Source organism: Homalodisca vitripennis, unplaced genomic scaffold, assembly GCF_021130785.1.
Source record: "Homalodisca vitripennis isolate AUS2020 unplaced genomic scaffold, UT_GWSS_2.1 ScUCBcl_1740;HRSCAF=5740, whole genome shotgun sequence".
NCBI lineage: Eukaryota > Metazoa > Arthropoda > Insecta > Hemiptera > Cicadellidae > Homalodisca > Homalodisca vitripennis.
This window is the reverse complement of record NW_025777898.1, coordinates 81,742-107,665: the sequence shown is the minus strand read 5'-3', so window position 1 is coordinate 107,665 and position 25,924 is coordinate 81,742. Positions and strand designations below refer to the sequence as shown.

Sequence of the window (25,924 nt, the reverse complement as noted above, 5' to 3'; positions counted from 1 at the left end):
TCCAAAAATAAGCAAAAAATATTTAAATTTTTTCCAACAATCAATGAATTAAAAAAACATGTAATGTCTACCAAACTTACTATGATTCTTCAAAATGTTATTTTCAGTTCCCATTACTAAGTACAGTTTTCAGTGAGTTGGTTGGGTCAGTGCAGACCTATTTGTGACCATGTATTCTTTAGTTCAGTTTACAATAGTTAGTGTTTTGGTTTTATTAAGTGGCATGTGTTATTATTAGGGTTTGAAAGAGCACTTTTTTAAACCTCTTAACGCCCACTGTGCCAATTTTGTCACATAACCCCATTTTATGCATGTAAGTATAGTGTCAGAATGAAAATTACAACCTTAAATGCCCATTGTGAACAGATATGGAAACTTATTTTCAATAATTTACTGTACTGGTGCTGTTGCCTGGTGGCAGTTATGTGAACTACAGCCAGTGAGCAGATCTACCATACACAGTAAACACCAATTCTCTCATTCAATAACACTCTAATGTCTTCATACCGTGTATTTAGCAGCAAAAAAAAAGTAAGTACCACTTTTTATAAAATATGGTCTAGTTTACATAGTGTAACTGAAAAGTGTGTTACAGTAGTTTTTAGTTCATAAAATATGTCTAGTGTTTATCGTTTTATGATGCTTTTTAGGTTTGTGCCAAAATTTGTCACATTGAGGCACAACTGTAAAACTGCAGTTTTTCAGCTTCGTCCCAAAAAATGGCACATTGGGCATTAAAGTCCCAACCTACAAGCTTTTTGTACAACAATGTTTTATTTTTTTTGTCAGATGTCAACATTGTCCGACTAAGAAAGACATAACCAACACCAAACTTCGCTTTTAAACAACCCCCCCGATGACAGTGAAGAACAGTTTGGTGGATGACTCAGATGAGGGATCCAGATTACACCCCCCATGGCCGTGACAAAAAGAACAAGTTAGCCTTATTTTGGTAAGTTTATTTATACCATTAATTCCATAATTAACTTAGTTAGGCTCAATACTTACTAATGCTAAATTTATTAATTCGCAAATACCTAAATAGGCCTATGTTCTGTTTGATTTTTACATATGGTCCTTTTTTCTTTGTTATGAACAGCACCATTTTTTAAATGCACACGGTTAGGAAATAATTCAGATTATGTTACCACTAGGCTGTATAGAAAATTGTTTTCAAGCGGGTGCTGTTATATACTAGTAAAGAACCCATCAATATGTTTATTTATTTTAGTGGTGGAAAATACATACTATTTTATTGTGGTTTTGAAAAAAAAAGCAAGGCAACAAGCGAGTTTGTTTTGTTTTCAAGTGAACAAATGCAGCGAGCTCCAGTGAGGTCCACAGATGAAGAACGAAGAGAAACATCCACCTTCAAGCGTCCTACAGCCACAAAAAAAGAAGATTCCAAAAAAAACCAGCACCTGCTTGGAATGAAAGTGAAATCCAGATAACAGTGAGAAACCTTCTCTCCGCCAATAGGCTAGAATTAAGTAACGAACATGTAACTTCAGTCTCCCAGTTGACTACTTTCAAAGGATTTTTTTGACAATGACCTTTTAACTTTGATGCTACTCAGATCAAACTTGTATAGTTGTCTCAAAAAAAATCCCGAATAAGAAACCCTTGAAATACCCGTCGAGAGAAGGAAGTAGAGCATGTTTATAGGCATTTGCATCTACATGAGCATTTATGGTCTACCTAGGAGTAGGATGTATTGGAATGGAAATACACGAGTAGAAAAGGTTGCACATGTTATGTCACGTAACAGATGGGAGGAACTGAAGGCCAACTTGCACTTCAATAACAATGATCACATGCCATTACAGAATGATCCAAACAAAGATAGGCTATTTAAAATCCGCCCACTAGTTGATGCTCTTCAAAACAAATTCAAAAACATTCCTATTGAGGAACAAATGCTCTGTGTTGATGAACAGATTGTGCCCTTCAAAGGCACATCTTTACTAAAACAGTACAACCCGATGAAACCCCACAAGTGGGGATACAAACTGTTTGTACTTTGTGACAGCAAGGGTCTGATTCACAATTTTGAGATCTACACTGGTCGCATACTACCTGCTACTTCCCTACCTGACATTGGAGCTAGTTTCAAATGTTGTTTTACGACTGGTTGAACACTTGCCTCGTAATGAAAACAAATTCCTTAATCTATTTTGATAACTGGTACTCAATCACCAGCTCTCTTAGTGACTCTAGCAAATATTGGTTTTCCAATCCCTCGGGACCATTCGACTAGGACGATTTCCAGGCTTGTTGTTTTCATCTGACCAAGAAATGAAAAAGAAAGGCCGTGGGTCTTATGAGGAAAAAGAGGCAACAATTGATGGGGTTAAAAAATTAGGGCTGTAAAATGGTTAGACAATCGAGGGGTGTCTCTTGCGTCAACTTTTGAGTCTGCTTGCCCTATCAACACTGTGCAACGCTTTGACTCTAAAGGTCGTGAGCAGATTTGATGTCACTTGCCCTAAAATCGTTACAACATACAATAAGTTCATGGGGGGAGTGGACCTTCTGAGATGGACTTATCAGCTACTACCGAATTAATCTAAGATCTCGGAAGTTTTTATTTGAGGTTTTTCTTCCACTTTGTTGACATAAGTATTGTCAATGGATGGCTTCTCTTCAGACGAGACTGTCAACATAATGGAATTGCTAAGCAGGGAGTAATGGATTTGCTAGCTTTCCGGTGTGAGGTGGCCGAGTACTCTTTGTAACTTAGGAGCTGACCCAATAAAAAGAGGAAGGCCATCAACAGACAGGGTAGAGAACGAATTTTCAAAGAAAAAGAAGAAGAGGTCCATGTGTCAATATCCCTATACCAGATGTTAGAAAAGATGGAGTTGGACATTGGCCATCTGTTGTCGAAGATAGGCAGAGATGCAAGCATCCCTTCTGCAAGCAGAAATCATCCATTATGTGTGAAAAGTGTAAAGTTCACCTCTGCCTAAACAAAGGAAAGAACTGTTTTGTGGATTTCCACTTGTAAGGTGCTCCTTATACTGTGTAGTAATGTGTTTTTACTTATAATTCTAAATATACTGTAATTATGAAGCAATATACTATTAGTTTTTCTTATGTCCTGTTTTACTTTCTCTAAAGTGCACTATTTTCTCTATTGCCCAATGTGCCAGATTTGGCACTTACCCAAAATTTGGTTTTAAATAGTAAAATTTAAAAATCTGAAAAAAATTTACAGGTTCATCTAAGTACCATTTAAAGTAACTTTTAGCATAAAATAATTTTTTTTATATACTGCATCATGTAGTGGGCATTAAGAGGTTAAATCACTTATTTATATACTATGTAGAAGATAGTAATAGGTTTTTAGATGTTAATAAAAAGCAAGTTTAATTTTGTCAGTACTATGTAATGTATGTAAAACTTTCATTTTGAATATTCATTTTTTTAAATTTTTTAAGTTTAAAAATTACATTTTTCTCATGTAAAGATATACAGTGAAATCATAAGTTCAGAGATTTTATATTCATTTATTAAAGGCTGCATACATAAAATCCATACTCAGTACATATGTATTGGATGTAAAACTGCACTTTATTGTTCCTATCACATTTTGCTCCTGTTCCATAACTCCTTGTTTTTGAGGACAGCTTACAATTTTTAAATATAAAACTACAAAATACAGATCACAATAGGTCTGCATTCCAGAATGCGGAGTCATAGTATGTTTTTAAGAAGTTCATGTAGCATGTACCAATAATAAAAAAAGGCCCACTCCTGTTCCTTCCTTTTTTGCTGCCATCTTGTTTTCTGCCATTTACTATTGGCCTCTGCACTCTCAGTATAGATCAGTGGAAGTGTTTAAAACGTGTATTATAGCTGGACAGTTATTGTACAGTTGTTTAACATGTTGACTGAGGCAGACACATTAGTAACCTCCAGACACAAGACAAGAACACTCAGTATAGATCAGCAGTGGAAGTGTTAAACGTGTATTATAGCTGGACAGTTATTGTACAGTAGTTTAACATGTTGACTGAGGCAGACACATTAGTAACCTCCAGACACAAGACAAGAACACTCAGTATAGATCAGTAGTGAAGGTGTTAACTACATATACATCTCGCATATGAAATTAAGAAGGTGGAAGGGAATAAGGGGCATTGGAAACGCAATGTAAGTAAGGAACAGGTTGGAGGTTTTGTCTATTGTTTCCAGTTAGACAGAAGAGCTGAACTCAAGCCATCATGCATAGGTTACAAAATACTTATCCCTTGGCCCTAGGTCCAGGGACTTGGTCCTTTCTGGTACATAACAAGTCTGTCTGTCCAGCTGTATGAGAACTTGATCAGTTTTTAATAACAACTTTTCCAAATAAAATTTGTTTGACTTGTCTTCGCTTTGTTTATCATATTCTCTATTTAAAAAAAATATATTCCATTATGTTTATTAAGCCTACAACTGGCGGTCTTTTCATCCTGTAGTAGTGTTTTGCTGTTTTAGAGCTTCATGTAAGGATTAAAAAAATGTATTAAAAATTAAATTAGAAGATTATATATATTGACTCTTTCTTGAAAAAGACAAACAAAATAGTGTAAGTCTAAAAAAAGAATGCTGGTATGAAGTAGTATAAATATATAAATAAATGTTGTATAACAAGTAAAAATTATATTGTTTTGCAGGCAAGTATTGTATGCCAGCAGATGGCGTTCAGCTGACTCCAAAAAATAATTTGTTAACAACCAAAGAAATACTGCAGTTAGCTGAACTCTTTGTGCGTCAGGGTGTTAACAAAGTGCGGCTGACTGGAGGAGAGCCCACTGTTCACAGGGATATAGTTCACATTGGTTGGTACGTACAGTACAATACACTGAACTCTTTGTGCGTGATATTATTAAACTGCAGCTGTCTGGAGGAGAGCACACTGTTTTACAGGGGTATAGCTCACAATGTTTGTACGTACAGTACAGTTAGCTGAACTCTTTGTGCATCATATTATTAAACTGCGGCTGACTGGAGGAGAGCCCACTGTTCACAGGGATATAGTTTCACATTGTTGGTACGTACAGTACAATAAACTGAACTCTTTGTGTGTCATATTATTAAACTGTGGCTGTCTGGAGGAGAGCCCACTGTTCACAGGGATATAGTTCACATTGTTTGTACGTACAGTACAGTTAGCTGAACTCTTTGTGCGTCATATTATTAAACTGCGGCTGTCTGGAGGAGAGCCCACTGTTCACAGGGTATAGTTCACATTGTTTGTACGAACAGTACAGTTAGCTGAACTCTTTGTGCGTCATATTATTAAACTGCGGCTGTCTAGAGGAGAGCCCACTGTTCACAGGGATATAGTTCACATTGTTTGTACGTACAGTACAGTTAGCTGAACTCTTTGTGCGTCATATTATTAAACTGCGGCTGTCTAGAGGAGAGCCCACTGTTCACAGGGATATAGTACACATTGTATGTACGTACAGTACAGTTAGCTGAACTCTTTGTGTGTCATATTATTAAACTGTGGCTGTCTGGAGGAGAGCCCACTGTTCACAGGGATATAGTTCACATTGTTGGTACGTACAGTACAATACACTGAACTCTTTGTGCGTGATATTATTAAACTGCAGCTGTCTGGAGGAGAGCCCACTGTTTACAGGGATATAGTTCACATTGTTTGTACGTACAGTACAGTTAGCTGAACTCTTTGTGTGTCATATTTATTAAACTGTGGCTGTCTGGAGGAGAGCCCACTGTTCACAGGGATATAGTTCACATTGTTTGTACGTACAGTACAGTTAGCTGAACTCTTTGTGCGTCATATTATTAAACTGCGGCTGTCTGGAGGAGAGCCCCACTGTTCACAGGGGTATAGTTCACATTGTTTGTACGTACAGTACAGTTAGCTGAACTCTTTGTTCGTCATATTATTAAACTGCGGCTGTCTGGAGGAGAGCCCACTGTTCACAGGGATATAGTTTCACATTGTTTGTACGTACAGTACAGTTAGCTGAACTCTTTGTGCGTCATATTATTAAACTGCGGCTGTCTAGAGGAGAGCCCACTGTTCACAGGGATATAGTACACATTGTTTGTACGTACAGTACAGTTAGCTGAACTCTTTGTGTGTCATATTATTAAACTGTGGCTGTCTGGAGGAGAGCCCACTGTTCACAGGGATATAGTTCACATTGTTTGTACGTACAGTACAGTACACTTAGCTGAACTCTTTGTGCGTCATATTATTAAACTGCGGCTGTCTGGAGGAGAGCCCACTGTTCACAGGGATATAGTTCACATTGTTTGTACGTACAGTACAGTTTAGCTGAACTCTTTGTGCGTCATATTATTAAACTGCGGCTGTCTAGAGGAGAGCCCACTGTTCACAGGGATATAGTACACATTGTTTGTACGTACAGTACAGTTAGCTGAACTCTTTGTGTGTCATATTATTAAACTGTGGCTGTCTGGAGGAGAGCCCACTGTTCACAGGGATATAGTTCACATTGTTGGTACGTACAGTACAATACACTGAACTCTTTGTGCGTGATATTATTAAACTGTAGCTGTCTGGAGGAGAGCCCACTGTTTACAGGGATATAGTTCACATTGTTTGTACGTACAGTACAGTTAGCTGAACTCTTTGTGTGTCATATTATTAAACTGTGGCTGTCTGGAGGAGAGCCCACTGTTCACAGGGATATAGTTTACATTGTTTGTACGTACAGTACAGTACAGTTAGCAGAACTCTTTGTGCGTCATATTATTAAACTGCGGCTGTCTGGAGGAGAGCCCACTGTTCACAGGGATATAGTTCACATTGTTTGTACGTACAGTACAGTTAGCTGAACTCTTTGTGCGTCATATTATTAAACTGCGGCTGTCTAGAGGAGAGCCCACTGTTCACAGGGATATAGTACACATTGTTTGTACGTACAGTACAGTTAGCTGAACTCTTTGTGTGTCATATTATTAAAACTGTGGCTGTCTGGAGGAGAGCCCACTGTTCACAGGGATATAGTTCACATTGTTTGTACGTACAGTACAGTACAGTTAGCTGAACTCTTTGTGCGTCATATTATTAAACTGCGGCTGTCTGGAGAAGAGCCCACTGTTCACATGGATATAGTTTACATTGATGGTACGTTCACTACATAAAGCAAAATTGCTTGTGCACCATGTTATTACAGAGGTACATAAAAGGTAGCTGGAACCAATCAAATACTGATGTTTTGAAAATATGTTAAATTTCACATGTAAAATACTTTGTTCTGAATTGTTCTATAATATACTAGTTATAAACATGTTCTTATCTCAATGTATGCTATTCAAGCTATTAAATTAAAAATACTATTCTTTCCATAAACCTTAACATAATTAAAAAGAGTGTACATATACAATAAATTTTATAGATGTTTATTAAAAAATGAAAATACTCATGTTAGGATTTAAGAAATGTGTTTCGTTCACTCTCTCCCTCCTAAACAAAATGAGAGAGGAATTCAATGTTTTTTAAGATTAATGAGAACAAGGAACTGACATTTTTGAAAAGAGATAAATGGTTATAGATCATTAATAGCTATTTAAAGTACATCATAACACATTTGAAATAAATTTGATCAATTATTTAAAACCGTTAATACTCTCAATATAAAGTTATATTATAGATAATTGAAACTGACATTATGTCAGTTTCAACATTATTACACTTTTTTACAATGTACAATAATAGCAAAGTTTTGCGATGTTTCTTTCAATGTACAGTGTTTATCAACTTGAATACAAACAAATATGAAGTAATAATTACACTGCCTTCATGGTTGTCATATGTAGTACAAGTTGTAAAATATAATTTCAAAATAACAATTCTTCACTATCTTTATTAGGAGCAAAACCTGCAAAGGAAATTTGCTTTATCTTTAATAAAAATTGTAGACATGGACTATCAGAGTAGTTATGATAAATTGGTGATCAAATTTTTTGTTTTTTTTGTTTGTAATAAACTTGAACCATTTTGATGGCTTGTATTAATTCTTAAAGATTTAAACTGATCATGCAGCTTGTCTTAACGATATGTAGATATTATCTTATTAGTCATATTTACATAATTTTTCTATATTGAATTTCTCGTTTTAGAAAGTTTACACAAGCTCAAAAAACTGGATACTATAGCAATAACAACTAATGGACTGATGCTGACTCGCCAGTTGGTAGAGTTACAGAAAGCTGGTGTAAATTTGTTAAATATCAGCTTAGATACATTGAAACCAGAGAGATTTGAACAAATAACTAGAAGAAAAGGCTGGCAAAGAGTGATTGCAGGAATCGATCTTGCTGTACAGCTTGGATATACACCTAAAGTAAGTTTTATTTTTGTCTTGCTAGTAAAATATGAAGTTAAAAAAATATTAAGGACAAATGTGCATGTAACAAAGAGTATTTTAGGACAAAATGGATATTTCTTAATTTTTCATCTTTGTTCACTCTTCAATGCACTATTTAATTGCCTGGGCACATCATTACTACATTTACTGAGCACATTAACTGGTCTACATCATTCCTCATTCGCTGCATTTTTGGCATAGCATACTTATGACAGCATTAAAATATTACCTACTAAGTCTATGTTTAAAATTTTTTTCTTGTTAAATAAAAAGTATACTTATGAAGAAATATGTAAACATAAGCAAACAATAATAAACTACTAATCGTGAATAATAACATTATAATACAAACAGACAAAGCTTATTGACAGTTCATTACGCAGCTAGAATAGATGATGGTATTTTTGAGGAATTTGATTCTGTAAAGTTCCTTTGGAGGTTTCACCTTGATCTAGGTTTAACCTGTGAAACTCACATTAACCATGTCTGCTTTAAGGTTACTTCAAATATATATGACTTGCGTAGTCTTTCACAATTATGTTCGCAAGAAGTGCTAAAAATAGCATATTATGATCTCATACATTCTACATAACTTTGGGTGTTTGTGCCACATACAATTTGATTTAGGCTACAGAAGAAAGTGGTGAGAATTATTGTGCGTTTGAAAGTAATGGAGTTGTGCTGAGATCCTTTCATTGAGCTTAGATAATTGACTTTACCCTTCTTCTAAATACTTGAGGTTGTTATTTATTGCATATTTAGGCTACAGAAGAAAGTGGTGAGAATTATTGTGCGTTTGAAAGTAATGGAGTTGTGCTGAGATCCTTTCATTGAGCTTAGATAATTGACTTTACCCTTCTTCTAAATACTTGAGGTTGTTATTTATTGCATATTTAGGCTACAGAAGAAAGTGGTGAGAATTCTTGTGCGTTTGAAAGTAATGGAGTTGTGCTGAGATCCTTTCATTGAGCTTAGATAATTGACTTTACCCTTCTTCTAAATACTTGAGGTTGTTATTTATTGCATATTTAGGCTACAGAAGAAAGTGGTGAGAATTCTTGTGCGTTTGAAAGTAATGGAGTTGTGCTGAGATCCTTTCATTGAGCTTAGATAATTGACTTTACCCTTCTTCTAAATACTTGAGGTTGTTATTTATTGCATATTTAAGTGCGAGATAAGTTAGGGAAGGAACACTCATCGGTAAAAAACTAGGGGTAGAGACAGTTATCGGTTGCAGTGACATAGAATTCACATTTGAACGCCTTCCTGCTCAAGTTTGTGTCAAGTTAATCAACCATCTTCCTGAAGATGTAAAAAAATCTGAAATCTGCAGTTTTTATGACCACCAAGGCATTCTAATCTGATCGAAAATTTATGAAAAGTCGCTGGAAAAACTAAATTTTCCCACATAATTAAAGCATAACTTCCCAACACTGATGTAAGAACGTATGAATGTGTTTGGAGTGAAAGTAATATGTAGGTGTGAAAGTAAGTAAGGTTGTGAATTACAGCTTAAATATATATATATATATATATATATATATATATATATATATATATCTTAATATGCATTGTAAAGATTGTACAGTTATTATTATAAACAAGTGACAGCAACTAGATGGGTGTCTTTCATCACTGTAAGCAACTGATGAATGGCTGTCGGTATATCAATAATTCATTTTAGTTTTATTAGTTTAGATTGCACAATTTGTATCACAGAGTCTGTTTAATAATTTTCATGAGTGATTAAATGAGGGGAAATTAAAGTGTCCTTTGGTTACTCTATTTGAAATTATAACTATTCACTATATTCCACTCCTTCTTGTCAGTGGACTAAACATCTACCTCTAGTCTCTTTTTTCATCTTTTGTTTAAATCTTAACAAGTTTACTTGTTATAAGTTTACTAGATATAAGTTTACTTGTTATAAGTTACCTATGATATAAGTTTACTAATTATTATAAATTATATATTTTATGATGATGGTGATTAGTTGTTTACCAATTATTTTTAAGAGAAGTATTATTGGAAGAAAAGGGGTATTAACAGAGCCATTGGCTCATTGTGAGCACATAGATTTTGATTTGAATTATTAGTTTGTTGAAGAAGAAAGAGATGGAGAAACTCAGCGATTTTCATTTGTTCAAAAAATTCATCAAAGAATACGTATAACATTTTGTGTGAAAAATTAAATAAAGTGTAACAAAATGTGGTAATTGTTAACAAAGGCCTATTGTGAGTGTCCTGTGAGTAAAACAAGGGTTTATGAACGAAATTAACGTTTCAAAGACAACCATCAAGACACGTTTGAAGAGATGAACGCTCAAAAAACCAGACGTCCAAGCACATCAACAACTGATGAAAACGTGGAAAAAGTGGAAGAAGGGTTATGAACGATCGCCGTATTAAGATCATAGAAGTCGCTGATGATGTAGGCTCATGCCAAGAAATTTTTCAGATGTTATGATTATAAAATGTTTGGCAGCAAAATGGGTTCCTAAATGGTTGAAATTTGAACAAAACAGTGGCAAATGGATATTGCTCAGAAGTCATTAAATAAAGTCACTGACGATGCAGAATTACTGAAACGTGTAATAAATGGTGACGAAACATGGGTTAAGGATATGATGTTGAAACTAAAGCTCAATCATCCCAGTGGAGGCATTCTGGATCATCAAGACCGAAAAAAGTTCAACAAGTGCAGTTGAACGTGAAGGTTATGCTCACTGTGTTCTTTTATTTTAAAAATAATGGTGAATCATGAATTCTTGTCACAAGGTTAAACGTTCAATAAGGAGTACTACCTGCAAGTTCAACACTATTTGCGATAAGCAATCTAAAAAAAAAAAAACACCTAAAATTGTGGCAAAACAATTCACGCATGGCTTTTGCACCATGACAATGTACTTTCTCACACTTCATTGCATGTTAATGAATGTTTTGCAAAAAAAAATAATGTAACAATACCAGATAACCCAGTCTTTATATTCTCCAAACATGGCTCTGTGTTTTTGATTTCCAAAAATAAAGCGAACCTTTAAAGGGCCGTCATTTTACAAACATAGATGAAATTAAAAGTGCATCACTGAAAGAACTAAAGGCTATCCCAAAGATTTTTTGAGAAATGTTGTTGACACAAGTGTATAATGTCTAATGGGGACTGTTTTGAAGGTGACATTAATGTAAACAAATAAATAAATATTTTTTTAGATGAAAATTTCTGTCAGTTTTTGAACATACCTTGAATGTTGTAAAATTGTGTAATATGTAATAATTTTTTTTTATTATTTGTATTTATAATGATATATTTAATAGGTAACTATTAATCTAATATGCTAGAAAATTACCTTATCAAATTGAATTTTGTTATTGAAATATCTAAATAGTAGCATCTACAAACACAACATAAAACTACTGGTGTGTCTTTGTTTGAGATTACATTTTCAGCATTCAAGGTATAACTCAAAAATGGAGTTTTTGTGTGTAGATATAATTGTTTTTATTTGAAAGAGATTTTACTGGTCCCACCTATCAGAAGGACTTACGTATTGTAAAGAGTGTAACGTTTCGCAATCATAGGCCTTATCTGCACTCGGAAACGGGACTGATCACCCCGTTTAGAATTAATCAGTTGCGGTGCGCGCCCGTAATTGTCCGACACCGTAAGGTAATGATTAGCGAAAATGGTCAGATATTGCCGCTCTCCACTTACCGGCGAATCTAAAAATCCGTAGATTGACCCAGTAGCCAAGCTTGACCTAGATGGCGCTATTATCAGCCGTGATGTACGTAACAGTAGTTAACGAGCAAGGACCACGTTGTGAAGAAAAGTTGAAGTTCGAGGATCATCGTTTGCCACCCTCAGGTCTTCTCGTCGTCTTGTAATTATTTCGAGGATTTTCTTGGACTCTGAGGTAAGAACAGTGCAATATATAAATTCTGCTACATCTAAGGAATCAATTATCCCGAGAGTTATCTTGCAATCAACCGATTAACATGATGTCAAACTTCATTACATTCAGGACTAAGGCCGGCTGGTATAGGAAAATTAATTTATGTTCAATCTTATGTATTACAAATTTAGAGATTTCAAATCATTGTTACCAAGTAAACTATATTTATTAATCGTAATTTTTATCCTATAAGAATGGTCCTGTTCAAATTAATTAACGCTGAACCAATTTGTTTGATGTGTAACCTATCAATACTTGTTACTTGTTAAAAGTTATTTTACTATTTATTCAGGCTATTTCTAGTTTCTACTATTTATATAACGTACAATCATATTATTTACAAATGAATGTCTCCCTGCATGTATATTGAATCTTGGATACTTGTCATAAAATATGTTTATCTCAAAACCCTGCCATTACTTGGTGTACGTTGATATGTACGATAACTCAGTAGCTTAATATGATTTATTCTTGTTTGAAATTAAAATCACTATTCAATTCACTCACTTTTCAAGGTGATTGTGGCCTACTCAATTGGCTGAAACTATTAATTGGCTTGAGAATGGCATTCCACTTATTACTAGTAATAGCCAATTTTATTATTAACTTTACTTATATTATGTAAATAAACCTGTTTCACAATGTTCAATATATTACTGTTTCACGTTTAAGTGTCCTTGGCACGGTGCTTTAAAGCCTTACCAATGTAGTACCTGCATTATTTCTGGCAAACAAATTATGTTATTACTGAATTCAGGATTAATTGTTATCCTTAAATGGTATAGTTTAATTAGGAATGAGGAATTAATGTTTAAGGGTTCTGGTCGACGACACAAGTTTGGCTGTGACGTGTTCCCTTGCATCCCGGTCGGCCGGCATCGTCTCCACACCTGGATGACCTGGACACGCCATTATCGCCCAGGACGGACCTTATCAGACTTCAACCGATAAGTCTAACTCTTAATTACAACTTTCGACCGTATCGGTGACCACTATACATTTGTGTGGGACACAGAAACAGACTCAGTATTTGCCACTTTAAGAGTGAAGTTATATGAACTAAGCTGAATAGTATATTGGCTGTTTCCATAGTCTATAATATTGTCGTTTTAAACATGTATTAATAATTGTTCTATTTATTCTCTGTTAAGATATATGTGTCCTATTTATTATTTTCGGTGGCCACCGCTAATTATCTCTGTATTGGCTAGATTTATTTTGCTCGAGCAAACTAGTACATCCTATCATTTAACATAGTTAGAGCCTATTTGTTTGAAAAGTATATTTATTTATAGCTTCATTATTAGGGTATAGCTCTGTTTTGCTTGAGCGAACTGTTCTCATTAATTTAGCAAGGTTTACTTTTATTTTGCAGGAACAATAGATATATATTGTGAATGTTTATTAGGGCATGAACCCCTGATGCATGTGATTTCTTTTGTGTGTATTTATTGAGTGGCTTTTACTTTCTATTGCCTTGGCATTAAATTAAGCTCAAATTATCGAAACAGGTGCCTCATTGATTAATCCTCTCTGCTCGTTCAGTTACCAGAATTGTGTTGACTTGCACCACAGATTGTAGATATTAACATTCGATCATTTTAATCCAAGCAACCGATATTATTAATAATCTGTCAATGTTAATGAAGAGCTGAGACTAGTTGTGTACTGGGTAGTTTAACTTTAGTATTGATTATAAGTTATACAGTAAGTAGGGTCCATGGGGTCGACCTAGACCTGATCTTAGTAATACTGTGTAAAAGCCGGCCTTACCCTCCCGACCCAACAGCGGAGCGAGAATAATATTCCTTTATTTCTCTAACTCTAAGGACATTTCATCTTCTTCCGGCGTCAGGGATAGTTTCCTCATTCTCCCCCTGTGTGTGTATCTTGCAAATGAGGTGGCGCCCTAAAGACCATTCCAGTATAAGTGCTAGACCCTCTAGGACCACCGACCCCGACCCATCTCTGAGCTAGCCACCATATTGTTTCCTGGGCGAGGTAACAAAATGGCGCCCATCAACGTGGGGCCTAGCTTTTAATTTATTTTATATTTAATTTGTGCTGTAATTTTGTAAACTGTAAATATTGATGTGTTTGGGACAAGGTTTCTTGTTGAAGTTAGTATTTTGAACTGTACTGTATTTGTGTATGAATTTTTCTGTTAATGTTTGGAACTTGGTGTCTGCACTCAACATGACGGCCTATCACTTAAGAAAGGATGAAGTAGAGTATGAGCTCCAGATTAGGGGAGTTGATCATAAGGGCAGTGCTGGAGAATTGAGGAAGCGGCTTGCTCAGTGCTTTTCAACAAATATAGGTGTTGATAAAAGTATTATTAACCAATTAGATACAGAGGAGGAACTTGAGAAGTGCGAAGAAAAGTATGGAGATCTAGGTTCTTTGGTGGACGAGTATGATGGTAATGGCAAGGATCGAGAATTCCAGAGACTTCATGATAGGCTATATCATTTATACATTAGGATTGAGAGAATACCGATTGCAGCGTCTGCCAATGATGGCATGGAGCGGCGTAAAACCGATTTGTTGACCAAGTCTAAGAACCTTTTGCAGTCACTCCAGGGATATAAGAAGACATCGGAGGAAGAGCAGAGTACAAAGATAGGGCCGAATGTGGACTGGAGTAACGGAGAGCTGCCGAAGAAAATCGTGTCGGAGAATCCCTATACCTTTTGCGAGGCTGATGTTGTTTCTTCAAAACCTTGTATCAGCGTAGCTCAGATGCCTACAACAGCTTCTGTGTCGGCGGGTCACACTCAGAATGTTGAATCTTCCTTAGTCAACAGGAGGTATTTTGGGACAAAAGCAATTCCTGTATATAAATGGGGTCTGAAATTTGACATTGAGTCTGGACAAAGTGTGGGAGCATTCTTGGAGAGAGTTGAGGAGTTAAGGGGCGCAAGAGGTCTCACTCACCAGGAACTGTTTGACTCTGCCGTTGATTTGTTCACGGGGACTGCATTGATCTGGTATCGATCGGCTGTTGGACGCGTTTCTTCGTGGGAACAGCTTTGTAAGGAACTGAAGTTGGTATTCCAAAGTCCAGACTACGATGACATGCTGGGACAAGAAATAAGAAATCGTGTCCAGGGACCCGAGGAGTCTATAGATTTGTTCTTGGCCGCTGTTGAAGGATTGTATGGGAGGCTATCAGTTAAAGTATCTGAAAGTGAACGGTTGCAGCAAGTGTTGAAGAACCTAAACCCTTACTTACAGGAGAAGCTCTGCATGTTCGATATTAAGGATATGGAAAGTCTGAGAGAACTAGGCAGGAAGGCTGAGTTAGGTCGTTTAAGATCATTGACGCATCACCCTCCTCAGCGTTATCCACGAGTTCTAGAACCTGATTTGGCTTGGGGAACACCACCTAATAGGCGGAAGACATCTCACCTCGCGACCATTACCTCAAATACTTCGAGACCATCTGATTCATCATTGAGGTGTTGGAATTGCTCTAGCCTAGGGCATCGGTTCTCGCAATGTACTAGGGCACGCAAAGTATTTTGTTATGGCTGTGGAACTCCTGGCTTGAAAAAAGCTAATTGTTCAACTTGCCAGTCAAAAAACTCAAAGATCAGGGAGTGCACCAAGTAAAACTTGTTGCCTCCCGAAGACAAAAATATTTAAGGAGTATTGGGTCTGCTTGTCGCCCATCTCAGGATGATTGTTGTGTGGCCTATATATTGGAAACCTCTCAGCATGACACCCGACCTTACATGAAAGTAAGAATTTTGGGAAAGAGTTTAAAGCTCTTTTAGATTCGGGTTCTACCCAGACAATTTTAGGTAAGGACGGCCTTAGTATTTTAGAACAGTTTCCGGCCCGTTTGAGGGAATGTTCAGGTAAATATATGGAGGTGGCTGACAGTTTTAGACACACAGTTAAAGGTGTGGTAACGTTGCCAATAACCTTAATGGGAAGAACTGAGTATCTGAATGTATTGGTTGTGCCTACTCTGCCTCATACATTAATTCTGGGAATTGACTTCTGGGATAGATTGCATATAGTAGCTGACGTACATAATCGTAAATGGGATTTTGGAACAGAAGTCAAGCAAGAATTTTGTTTCTCTATCGAAGGAATTAAATCCACTGAACATCTCACTACAGAAGAGAAGATACAGCTTGATCAACTTGTCAGTCAACATTTCCACGATGAACGATCTACCTTGGGGCGAACTGATAAAGTTAAGCACGTGATCGACACTGGAGAGGCTCCGGCAATTAAACAGAGATATTACCCTCTTTCACCAGCCCGCCAACTGTTAGTCAATAACGAGTTGGACAGGATGTTAGAGCTTGGTGTTGTGGAACCGTCGAAAAGCGACTGGTCTTCACCCATATTGTTATTGGATAAGCCGGATGGTTCAAAAAGATTCTGTGTAGATTTTCGGAAGGTTAATGAGGTATCAAAGAAGGATGCATATCCCTTACCCATGGTTACCAATATATTGGATCGGCTGAGAGACGCTCGTTACCTGTCTAGTTTAGATATAAAAAGTGCATATTGGCAAATTCCACTTGATGAGAGCAGTAAAGAGAAGACCGCATTTGCCATCCCTGGAAGAGGGTTGTACCAGTTCGTGACAATGCCGTTTGGGCTCTGTAACGCCCCAGCAACTTGGCAGAGGTTTGTGGATAATGTCCTTGGACCAGATCTAGAGCCATTTGTATTTGTCTACTTGGATGACATTATTGCTGTTACGCCTACCTTTGAACAACACTTACGGGTGCTTTCTGAAATCTTCAGAAGGATTAAGGAAGCCAAGCTAACCCTAAATAGAGAGAAATGTCAGTTTTGCCGCCCGCAGCTTCGTTACCTGGGATATGTTGTCAGCGAGAAAGGTCTCCAATGTGATCCGGAGAAGATAAAAGCTATATTGGACCTAGCTGTACCTAAGAACCAGAAAGAAGTCCGACAATTTTGTGGTACTGCTAGTTGGTATCGCAGGTTCATACCTAACTTTTCCACTAGAATGTACCCTCTAACCGCAATGTTGAAGAAGCGTAAGAAATTTGAATGGACGATGGAGGCGCAGGAGGCCTTTGACGATATACGTTCCTGTCTCATAGCTTCACCAATACTTTCTTGTCCGGACTTTACCAAGTCATTTACCTTATCATGTGATGCATCTGGCGTTGGAATTGGGGCTGTCCTTAGCCAGGAGTCGGAACGAGGTGAAGTAGTTGTTGCCTATGCTAGTAGGACCCTTTCTCGTCAAGAACAAAATTATTCTACCACAGAGAGGGAATGCCTGGCGGTAATTTGGGCTGTGGAACGGTTTCGACCGTATATCGAAGGGGACTAAGTTCAGGGTAATTACCGACCACTATAGCCTCTTGTGGTTGAATAACCTAAAGGATCCGCAGGGCCGACTTGCAAGATGGGCATTAAGGCTACAGCCCTACGACTTTGAACTAATCCATAGGAAGGGCAAAGACAATGTTGTTGTTCCCGACCTCCTTTCCAGAGCTGTTTCTAACCAGGAAGACCAACCGCCTGCTGTTTTGTGTAGTTTGAAGATACCCGATGAGGTGAAGGATACGTGGTACAGGGGTATGTTGAGGAAAGTTCAACATGATCCCAGTTCTTATCCTCAGTGGCGAGTGAAGGACCAAGAGCTTTGGAAACTTGTGAGTGACTACCAAAAGCTTCAAGAAGAGGAAGATTCTTCATGGAAATTAGTCTTGCCTAAGGATGTAAGACAGTTCGCTTTGCAAGAGTGCCATGACGAAGCTACAGCGGGCCATTTGGGTATTTTAAAGACTTTCCGTAGAATGCAAACAAAATACTAATTGGCCTAAGATGAGGTACGACGTTGCTCGTTACGTTTCTAAGTGTCAGACCTGCCAACAAGTGAAACAGGAAAAGAAGAAACCAGGGGGAATGTTGGGCGAGAGAAGAGGAGTCAACGCGCCGTGGCAAATGATTGCTGCCGATCTTATGGGACCGTTTCCTCGGTCTCTGAAAGGATTTAAGTATCTTTTAGTAATCATTGACCACCTTCACGAAGTACGCCATCCTGAGACCATTGAGAACTGCAACTTCAAGTGTGGTAGCTAAGTACCTGGAGGAGGATGTTTTTATGGTATATGGTGTTCCAAAATACTGTATTTTTCGATAATGGATCCGAGTTTATTGGGAATCCCATGAGGACTCTAATGGCTAATTACAAGGTAAAAGCTCTTTTTAATGCTAGTCGACACCCACAGGCCAACCCCACCGAAAGGATAAACCAGACAATTGGCAACATGCTCCGATCATATGTGGGCACCAACCATCGAAATTGGGACGGTCATGTGGCTCAACTAGGATTTGCTTTTAAGAACGGCTACTCATGAATCCACGGGGTTTTCGCCAGCCTATCTGAACTTTGGCAGGGAGCTATCAGCAACTGGAGATGGATTTGATATTCTTCGCTGCGAGGATTTGCCTGCAGTAGAAGACACAAACCAGTATTGTGAGAAGCTCAAGGGTCTGCGGGAACTTTATCAGGTAGTATCGAGGAGATTGGAAGAATCCCATCAACGTGGAGCACATCGGTATAACCTTAGACGAAGAGCAGTGGAATTTAGGGTGAGGGACCTGGTCTTGAAGCGAAATTTCGCTCAGTCAGATGCGGCAAACTTTTTCTCTGCCAAGCTAACACCAAGGTATGTTGGTCCTTACGTAGTGGCTGCAAGGCTATCTCCAACAGTGTATGCCTTAGAAGACCAGCAAGGTAAACGCATTGGAAATTGGCATGTCTCGGATTTGAAGAGCTATCAGACCTAGTAAGAAAATGTGGGACATTTTCTTCGGGAAGAGGGGTATTTGTAACGTTTCGCAATCATAGGCCTTATCTGCACTCGGAAACGGGACTGATCACCCCGTTTAGAATTAATCAGTTGCGGTGCGCGCCCGTAATTGTCCGACACCGTAAGGTAATGATTAGCGAAAATGGTCAGATATTGCCGCTCTCCACTTACCGGCGAATCTAAAAATCCGTAGATTGACCCAGTAGCCAAGCTTGACCTAGATGGCGCTATTATCAGCCGTGATGTACGTAACAGTAGTTAACGAGCAAGGACCACGTTGTGAAGAAAAGTTGAAGTTCGAGGATCATCGTTTGCCACCCTCAGGTCTTCTCGTCGTCTTGTAATTATTTCGAGGATTTTCTTGGACTCTGAGGTAAGAACAGTGCAATATATAAATTCTGCTACATCTAAGGAATCAATTATCCCGAGAGTTATCTTGCAATCAACCGATTAACATGATGTCAAACTTCATTACATTCAGGACTAAGGCCGGCTGGTATAGGAAAATTAATTTATGTTCAATCTTATGTATTACAAATTTAGAGATTTCAAATCATTGTTACCAAGTAAACTATATTTATTAATCGTAATTTTTATCCTATAAGAATGGTCCTGTTCAAATTAATTAACGCTGAACCAATTTGTTTGATGTGTAACCTATCAATACTTGTTACTTGTTAAAAGTTATTTTACTATTTATTCAGGCTATTTCTAGTTTCTACTATTTATATAACGTACAATCATATTATTTACAAATGAATGTCTCCCTGCATGTATATTGAATCTTGGATACTTGTCATAAAATATGTTTATCTCAAAACCCTGCCATTACTTGGTGTACGTTGATATGTACGATAACTCAGTAGCTTAATATGATTTATTCTTGTTTGAAATTAAAATCACTATTCAATTCACTCACTTTTCAAGGTGATTGTGGCCTACTCAATTGGCTGAAACTATTAATTGGCTTGAGAATGGCATTCCACTTATTACTAGTAATAGCCAATTTTATTATTAACTTTACTTATATTATGTAAATAAACCTGTTTCACAATGTTCAATATATTACTGTTTCACGTTTAAGTGTCCTTGGCACGGTGCTTTAAAGCCTTACCAATGTAGTACCTGCATTATTTCTGGCAAACAAATTATGTTATTACTGAATTCAGGATTAATTGTTATCCTTAAATGGTATAGTTTAATTAGGAATGAGGAATTAATGTTTAAGGGTTCTGGTCGACGACACAAGTTTGGCTGTGACGTGTTCCCTTGCATCCCGGTCGGCCGGCATCGTCTCCACACCTGGATGACCTGGACACGCCATTATCGCCCAGGACGGACCTTATCAGACTTCAACCGATAAGTCTAACTCTTAATTACAACTTTCGACCGTATCGGTGACCACTATACATTTGTGTGGGACACAGAAACAGACTCAGTATTTGCCACTTTAAGAGTGAAGTTATATGAACTAAGCTGAATAGTATATTGGCTGTTTCCATAGTCTATAATATTGTCGTTTTAAACATGTATTAATAATTGTTCTATTTATTCTCTGTTAAGATATATGTGTCCTATTTATTATTTTCGGTGGCCACCGCTAATTATCTCTGTATTGGCTAGATTTATTTTGCTCGAGCAAACTAGTACATCCTATCATTTAACATAGTTAGAGCCTATTTGTTTGAAAAGTATATTTATTTATAGCTTCATTATTAGGGTATAGCTCTGTTTTGCTTGAGCGAACTGTTCTCATTAATTTAGCAAGGTTTACTTTTATTTTGCAGGAACAATAGATATATATTGTGAATGTTTATTAGGGCATGAACCCCTGATGCATGTGATTTCTTTTGTGTGTATTTATTGAGTGGCTTTTACTTTCTATTGCCTTGGCATTAAATTAAGCTCAAATTATCGAAACAGGTGCCTCATTGATTAATCCTCTCTGCTCGTTCAGTTACCAGAATTGTGTTGACTTGCACCACAGATTGTAGATATTAACATTCGATCATTTTAATCCAAGCAACCGATATTATTAATAATCTGTCAATGTTAATGAAGAGCTGAGACTAGTTGTGTACTGGGTAGTTTAACTTTAGTATTGATTATAAGTTATACAGTAAGTAGGGTCCATGGGGTCGACCTAGACCTGATCTTAGTAATACTGTGTAAAAGCCGGCCTTACCCTCCCGACCCAACAGCGGAGCGAGAATAATATTCCTTTATTTCTCTAACTCTAACTCTAAGGACATTTCATCTTCTTCCGGCGTCAGGGATAGTTTCCTCCTCATTCTCCCCCTGTGTGTGTATCTTGCAAATGAGGTGGCGCCCTAAAGACCATTCCAGTATAAGTGCTTAGACCCTCTAGGACCACCGACCCCGACCCATCTCTGAGCTAGCCACCATATTGTTTCCTGGGCGAGGTAACAAGAGATGAATAGCATCAAATGTGTAACTGCTGTGTTACTAAATGTGGTCATCCTGAGCTCAAAGTACAAGGCACTCAAACTTATTATGAGCTAACTAAGTGATAATAGAATACTCAGGATTATGAGGTGTAACCTCAGTGTAGCTCAATAAGTGTCAACTATTTACTATCTGGGGTTTACGTGAATTTGTTGTGTTCCAGGTAAATGTTGTTGTGATGAGAGGATTAAATGATGATGAAATCCTTGATTTTGTCCAATTTACAGCCGATAGACCAATCGATGTGCGTTTCATAGAGTACATGCCATTTACTGGTAATAAGTGGGATGGTAACAAGATGGTACCTTTTAGAGAAATGCTTGAGAGAATACAGACTGTATACCCTGGCTTCCATGCTTTAGCGAACAAGCCGAATGATACATCAAAAGTAAGCAATTAGTTTAGAATTAATTTTGTGTAATTTTATAAATTATTGCTACTGCTTAAGTACAAAACTGGCAGTGTTGTCGTAGATCAACAATATGAGATTGAGCAACTGGTTCTGTGACATCTTGTTTAGCAAATTCTTTTCAATCAAAAACAAGGCAGCACATATTTTATTTGTAGTAAAAATTCTAATTTTGTTTTATATATATATATATATTTTTTTTTTTTCTTTCAATCACGGAAAAATAATAAATGTATATCAAACATATTTATGTGAAAGAACCTAAAAATGATGCTCTACCACAATGCAAGATGTGATATACAATTCATTTGAATCCCACTGATCTAAAATAATTGGAATCTAATTCTTATTTCAAAAACTGTTATTGCATTTTTTCTCATAAAAAATTTTTGAATTAATGAAAATTATGAAAAATATGTTTTTATAATCCTGTAGTTGTTTGTAAAAGCATGCAGTTAAGACAACTACAGTTTATTATAACTAAATTTTCAATCCAAGATATACACTTATTGTACACAGATATAACACTGATTGATATTTTCCTGTGTAAAGAACAGTAAGTAATCAATCAGTTTCAGCTCTATTTTTTATAGGTGGATCATAGTCAGTTCATAACAATGCAAATTGGTTAAATCATACCGTTACTCAGTAATTAAAGATAAAAGCAGAGGCGAGGAACTGAAAATAAAAGTTTTGTTGTCCTAATATGATGGCTGACATGTCAGCTTTCATATTATTATGACTGATTTTCTAGTTTACTCCTAACAATTTGCAAGTGTTATACTCTTGATATAAGAAGTAACAAAAGATGAGCATAATAATTATAAAGAAATAATTTAATATTAAGCTACTTTGTGGACTGAATAATTAGCTGTTTTAAAACAAACAAAATACTGTCTTAGATAACATTGGGACTTCGGAAGCATGTTTTGCAGTGTTATACAATCAAATGTATTTTTTAAAATTCACAAAAAGCATGTGATAAGTGTAAAATATTTCGCTGTATACCAAATATTTATATAAAATAATAGTTATAGATACTTAAAACATCATAAAAGAAGTAAAAAGTTCTTTTATAAATGTAGATACTAACAAATTCTTTTGCAATATGGATGACTTTTTACTAACTAAACATAAAGTATGTACCTGTAACCCCGGAACTGCCAGTCATTTCTCCCAAAATGCAAAAGATTTTCTCCGATATTTTAAGTTTTTTTAATTAAAAAAGAATTATTGATCATTTGATATTAAAATATCATTCTGGTTTGTTCACCTTTAAACATAGATTCAAATAGTGTTTACCTTTTACCAAAACAGTGTAAAATTATATAGTAATACAGTTTTTTGTTAGCTCAAGCGTATGAAAAACCTGAAAATGGCACTAACCAGCTGTTCCAGAGTTAATATTCTAATATGTTTGTACCTGTTTGTGTGAATAATAAAATACATAGTTTTTCTTAGAAATTTAAGTAATTTTGTTAATTTTCCTTACAAGTATAATTAAATTAATACAATTCTTTGATTAGCAGATTTTAGATTAGAAAGACTATTGTACTTTAATATAAAATAAAGCATTATAAATTAATACATAATGAATTGTATTTTAATAATTACAGTTTTGAAAAAAAAAATATATTTTCAGGCTTACAAAGTCCCTGGCCATAAAGGACAGATAGGTTTCATTACATCCATGAGTAACCACTTCTGTGGAACTTGCAACCGTATCAGACTCATGGCCGATGGAAGTCTCAAAGTTTGTCTGTTTGGGAATACAGAGATTTCTTTGAGGTAACTTGAGATTAATTTGACATTAATTAAATTATTTCTGTATTAATTATATAGTTACATTTAATAATCACTATTATGAAAAGCTTTATGCTCAATTATGTATTAATAACTTTTTTACATGTAGAAAAGTTTATGGTTTTTTTTTAATAATAATGCAATTTTAACAGAAAATTACCTATATCAAATTTACATCTTACAATGTACTGTAATTTTAGTTTAGATAATTAAATTATTACCTAGTTATACGGCCTTCAAGGAACGGATGCGGATATATCCGTACATTACTGTGTTTGTAGTGAACTATTTGTGGATATATCCACTAAAAGTGAAGTTGTTTATGAACAGTGTATGGATATATTCACACAATTATATAATAGCCTACTTTTTACCACACTTGTTAGCTAACTGGTGATTTTATCTTTTCCATAAAAATATTGATTGATCTAGAGTGTATTTCCAGTAATAAATTCTGACAGTAAAAAATGTAATATAAAATTATATAATAAATAGCTTATGTCCTATATCTCATGTCTAGCAAAAGAACAATCTTGCTTACTGAGTCTGACCAGCAAGATGTGAAAAAACTGACATAACATTTTACAAGGGTTAATCAAATATATAATCATCAATGAGAATGTTATAGCAGCTGAAACGTATTTCCGTAATGTAAGTAGAAAGCTGTATGTCTTGAAATTTGTCACGTGCTTCTGAAAGTGATGAGGCTGAAGATAACGCTTTTTTGCAAACAAATGACACTTGTGATCAAGCCGCCCAGAGCCAAGGCAAAACACTGGGAAAGATCTCCTCACATATTGTAAATCTATTTTTATTATTTACCAACTCTTCATGTTCTACTAAAATGAGCATACTTATTAATTAGGTACTAAAACAGTTTGTAAAGAACCGTAATTTCTTTAGTTTTGATCTTGACCTATTTTGAATGGTGTAGCAGCTGAGAAAGATTCATAATTCCTAATACTACTACATTCATAATATATCTACCAGCTATGTCTTGCAGTAAAGAGTGCGAGCCGGTCACGCACGATTGTGGTAACATTGCTCTCGGCAGTTTTGGTGGTATGTGTGTTAAAAAAATTAAAGTTATTGGCAACAACGCATTGAACACTCCTGTCACATCCATCCTACAATCCGGATCAGTTACCATATAACTTGCACATGGAGATTGCTGTGCTTCACAACTAATGACAAGATGAAACAACAGTTTGTTAGCAACTGATATGGCTCCTGGCACACTGTTTTGTGATGAAATAAAGGGGTTATGAAATTGGATCTCCAGTAGAAAAAATGGACAGAATGAATAACTAGGTAGAAAAACTGTAAAAAAAACTCTTTCAATACATTTTTGTATAGCAAGAGGCTTGTTTATATTTAATTGTATATCTAATTTAGGAAAACCATTCAATGGTCTTTCAAAATAATAGCTATCTTACTACATTTGGTATGAAGATAGGTATTAATCCAGCTTTTATTTCAGGGATGCTCTTCGTAATAACTGTAGTGAAGATGATTTACTGAATATGATTGGTGCAGCTGTCAGGCGAAAAAAAAGGCAACATGCAGGTAACAGACAAATATTATTAGGTCAAATAAAATCTCAGATTAGCAGTCAATAATAAATTAATCATTTGAGTTGTTAACCTCTGATGTCATGTACAAATATGTAAAAAGTTCATAAGCGTCAGTATCACGCACATTGACGATTCATATATTCAGTAATATTTATTATTGTACTAAAAGGTTCGTAAGTGTCAGCATCACGCACATCGACGATTCATATATTCAGTAATATTTATTATTGTACTATGTAATTTCGGTCATTTAACTGTATCATCGTATTCAATAGGTTACAAAATATTGATATATTGGATATATATATATATTTCTCTTTGGTCTTTGAACTATAACCATTTTTTTTTCTGTCAGTTCAAATGTGGTTTTATTTATACATGCTGATAGTTTGCTTATTTTTATAATTATGGACAAGCATTAAAAAACATGCTATTGTCACTGTAATACTTTTTGTTGTTTAACAACACTGTAAATAAGTTACTTCAAAGTGAAAATGTGTTAATTTTTAGTCTGTTGCCACGCTATGAGGTATTGTAAGAA

The 25,924-nt window shown here is 36.0% G+C and overlaps 2 protein-coding genes and 1 long non-coding RNA gene across 3 annotated transcripts in view; all 3 read left to right on the top strand.

Annotated features, from left to right (window-relative positions):
• Nucleotides 1–4,661: 4,661 nt before the first annotated feature.
• LOC124371653 (molybdenum cofactor biosynthesis protein 1-like) overlaps nucleotides 4,662–25,924 on the top strand; it is a gene marked incomplete at its 5' end in the record, with an annotated part of 32,244 nt that continues 10,981 nt past the window's right edge. The window contains 5 exon segments of the mRNA XM_046829992.1: nucleotides 4,662–4,826; nucleotides 8,113–8,336; nucleotides 21,761–21,985; nucleotides 23,649–23,794; nucleotides 25,290–25,375. Of these exon segments, the coding sequence (XP_046685948.1) occupies nucleotides 4,662–4,826; nucleotides 8,113–8,336; nucleotides 21,761–21,985; nucleotides 23,649–23,794; nucleotides 25,290–25,375 (846 nt within the window).
• Nucleotides 11,925–16,888, top strand: LOC124371652. Its single transcript, XM_046829991.1, has 2 exons — nucleotides 11,925–12,274; nucleotides 13,130–16,888. Exon 2 carries the CDS (start codon nucleotides 14,465–14,467, stop codon nucleotides 15,926–15,928), a length of 1,464 nt encoding a protein of 487 aa, XP_046685947.1. The 5' UTR covers nucleotides 11,925–12,274; nucleotides 13,130–14,464; the 3' UTR covers nucleotides 15,929–16,888.
• LOC124371654 lies at nucleotides 18,668–21,051 on the top strand. Its single transcript, XR_006923262.1, has 2 exons — nucleotides 18,668–19,504; nucleotides 20,360–21,051. It is a non-coding gene; the product is annotated as an uncharacterized LOC124371654 (long non-coding RNA).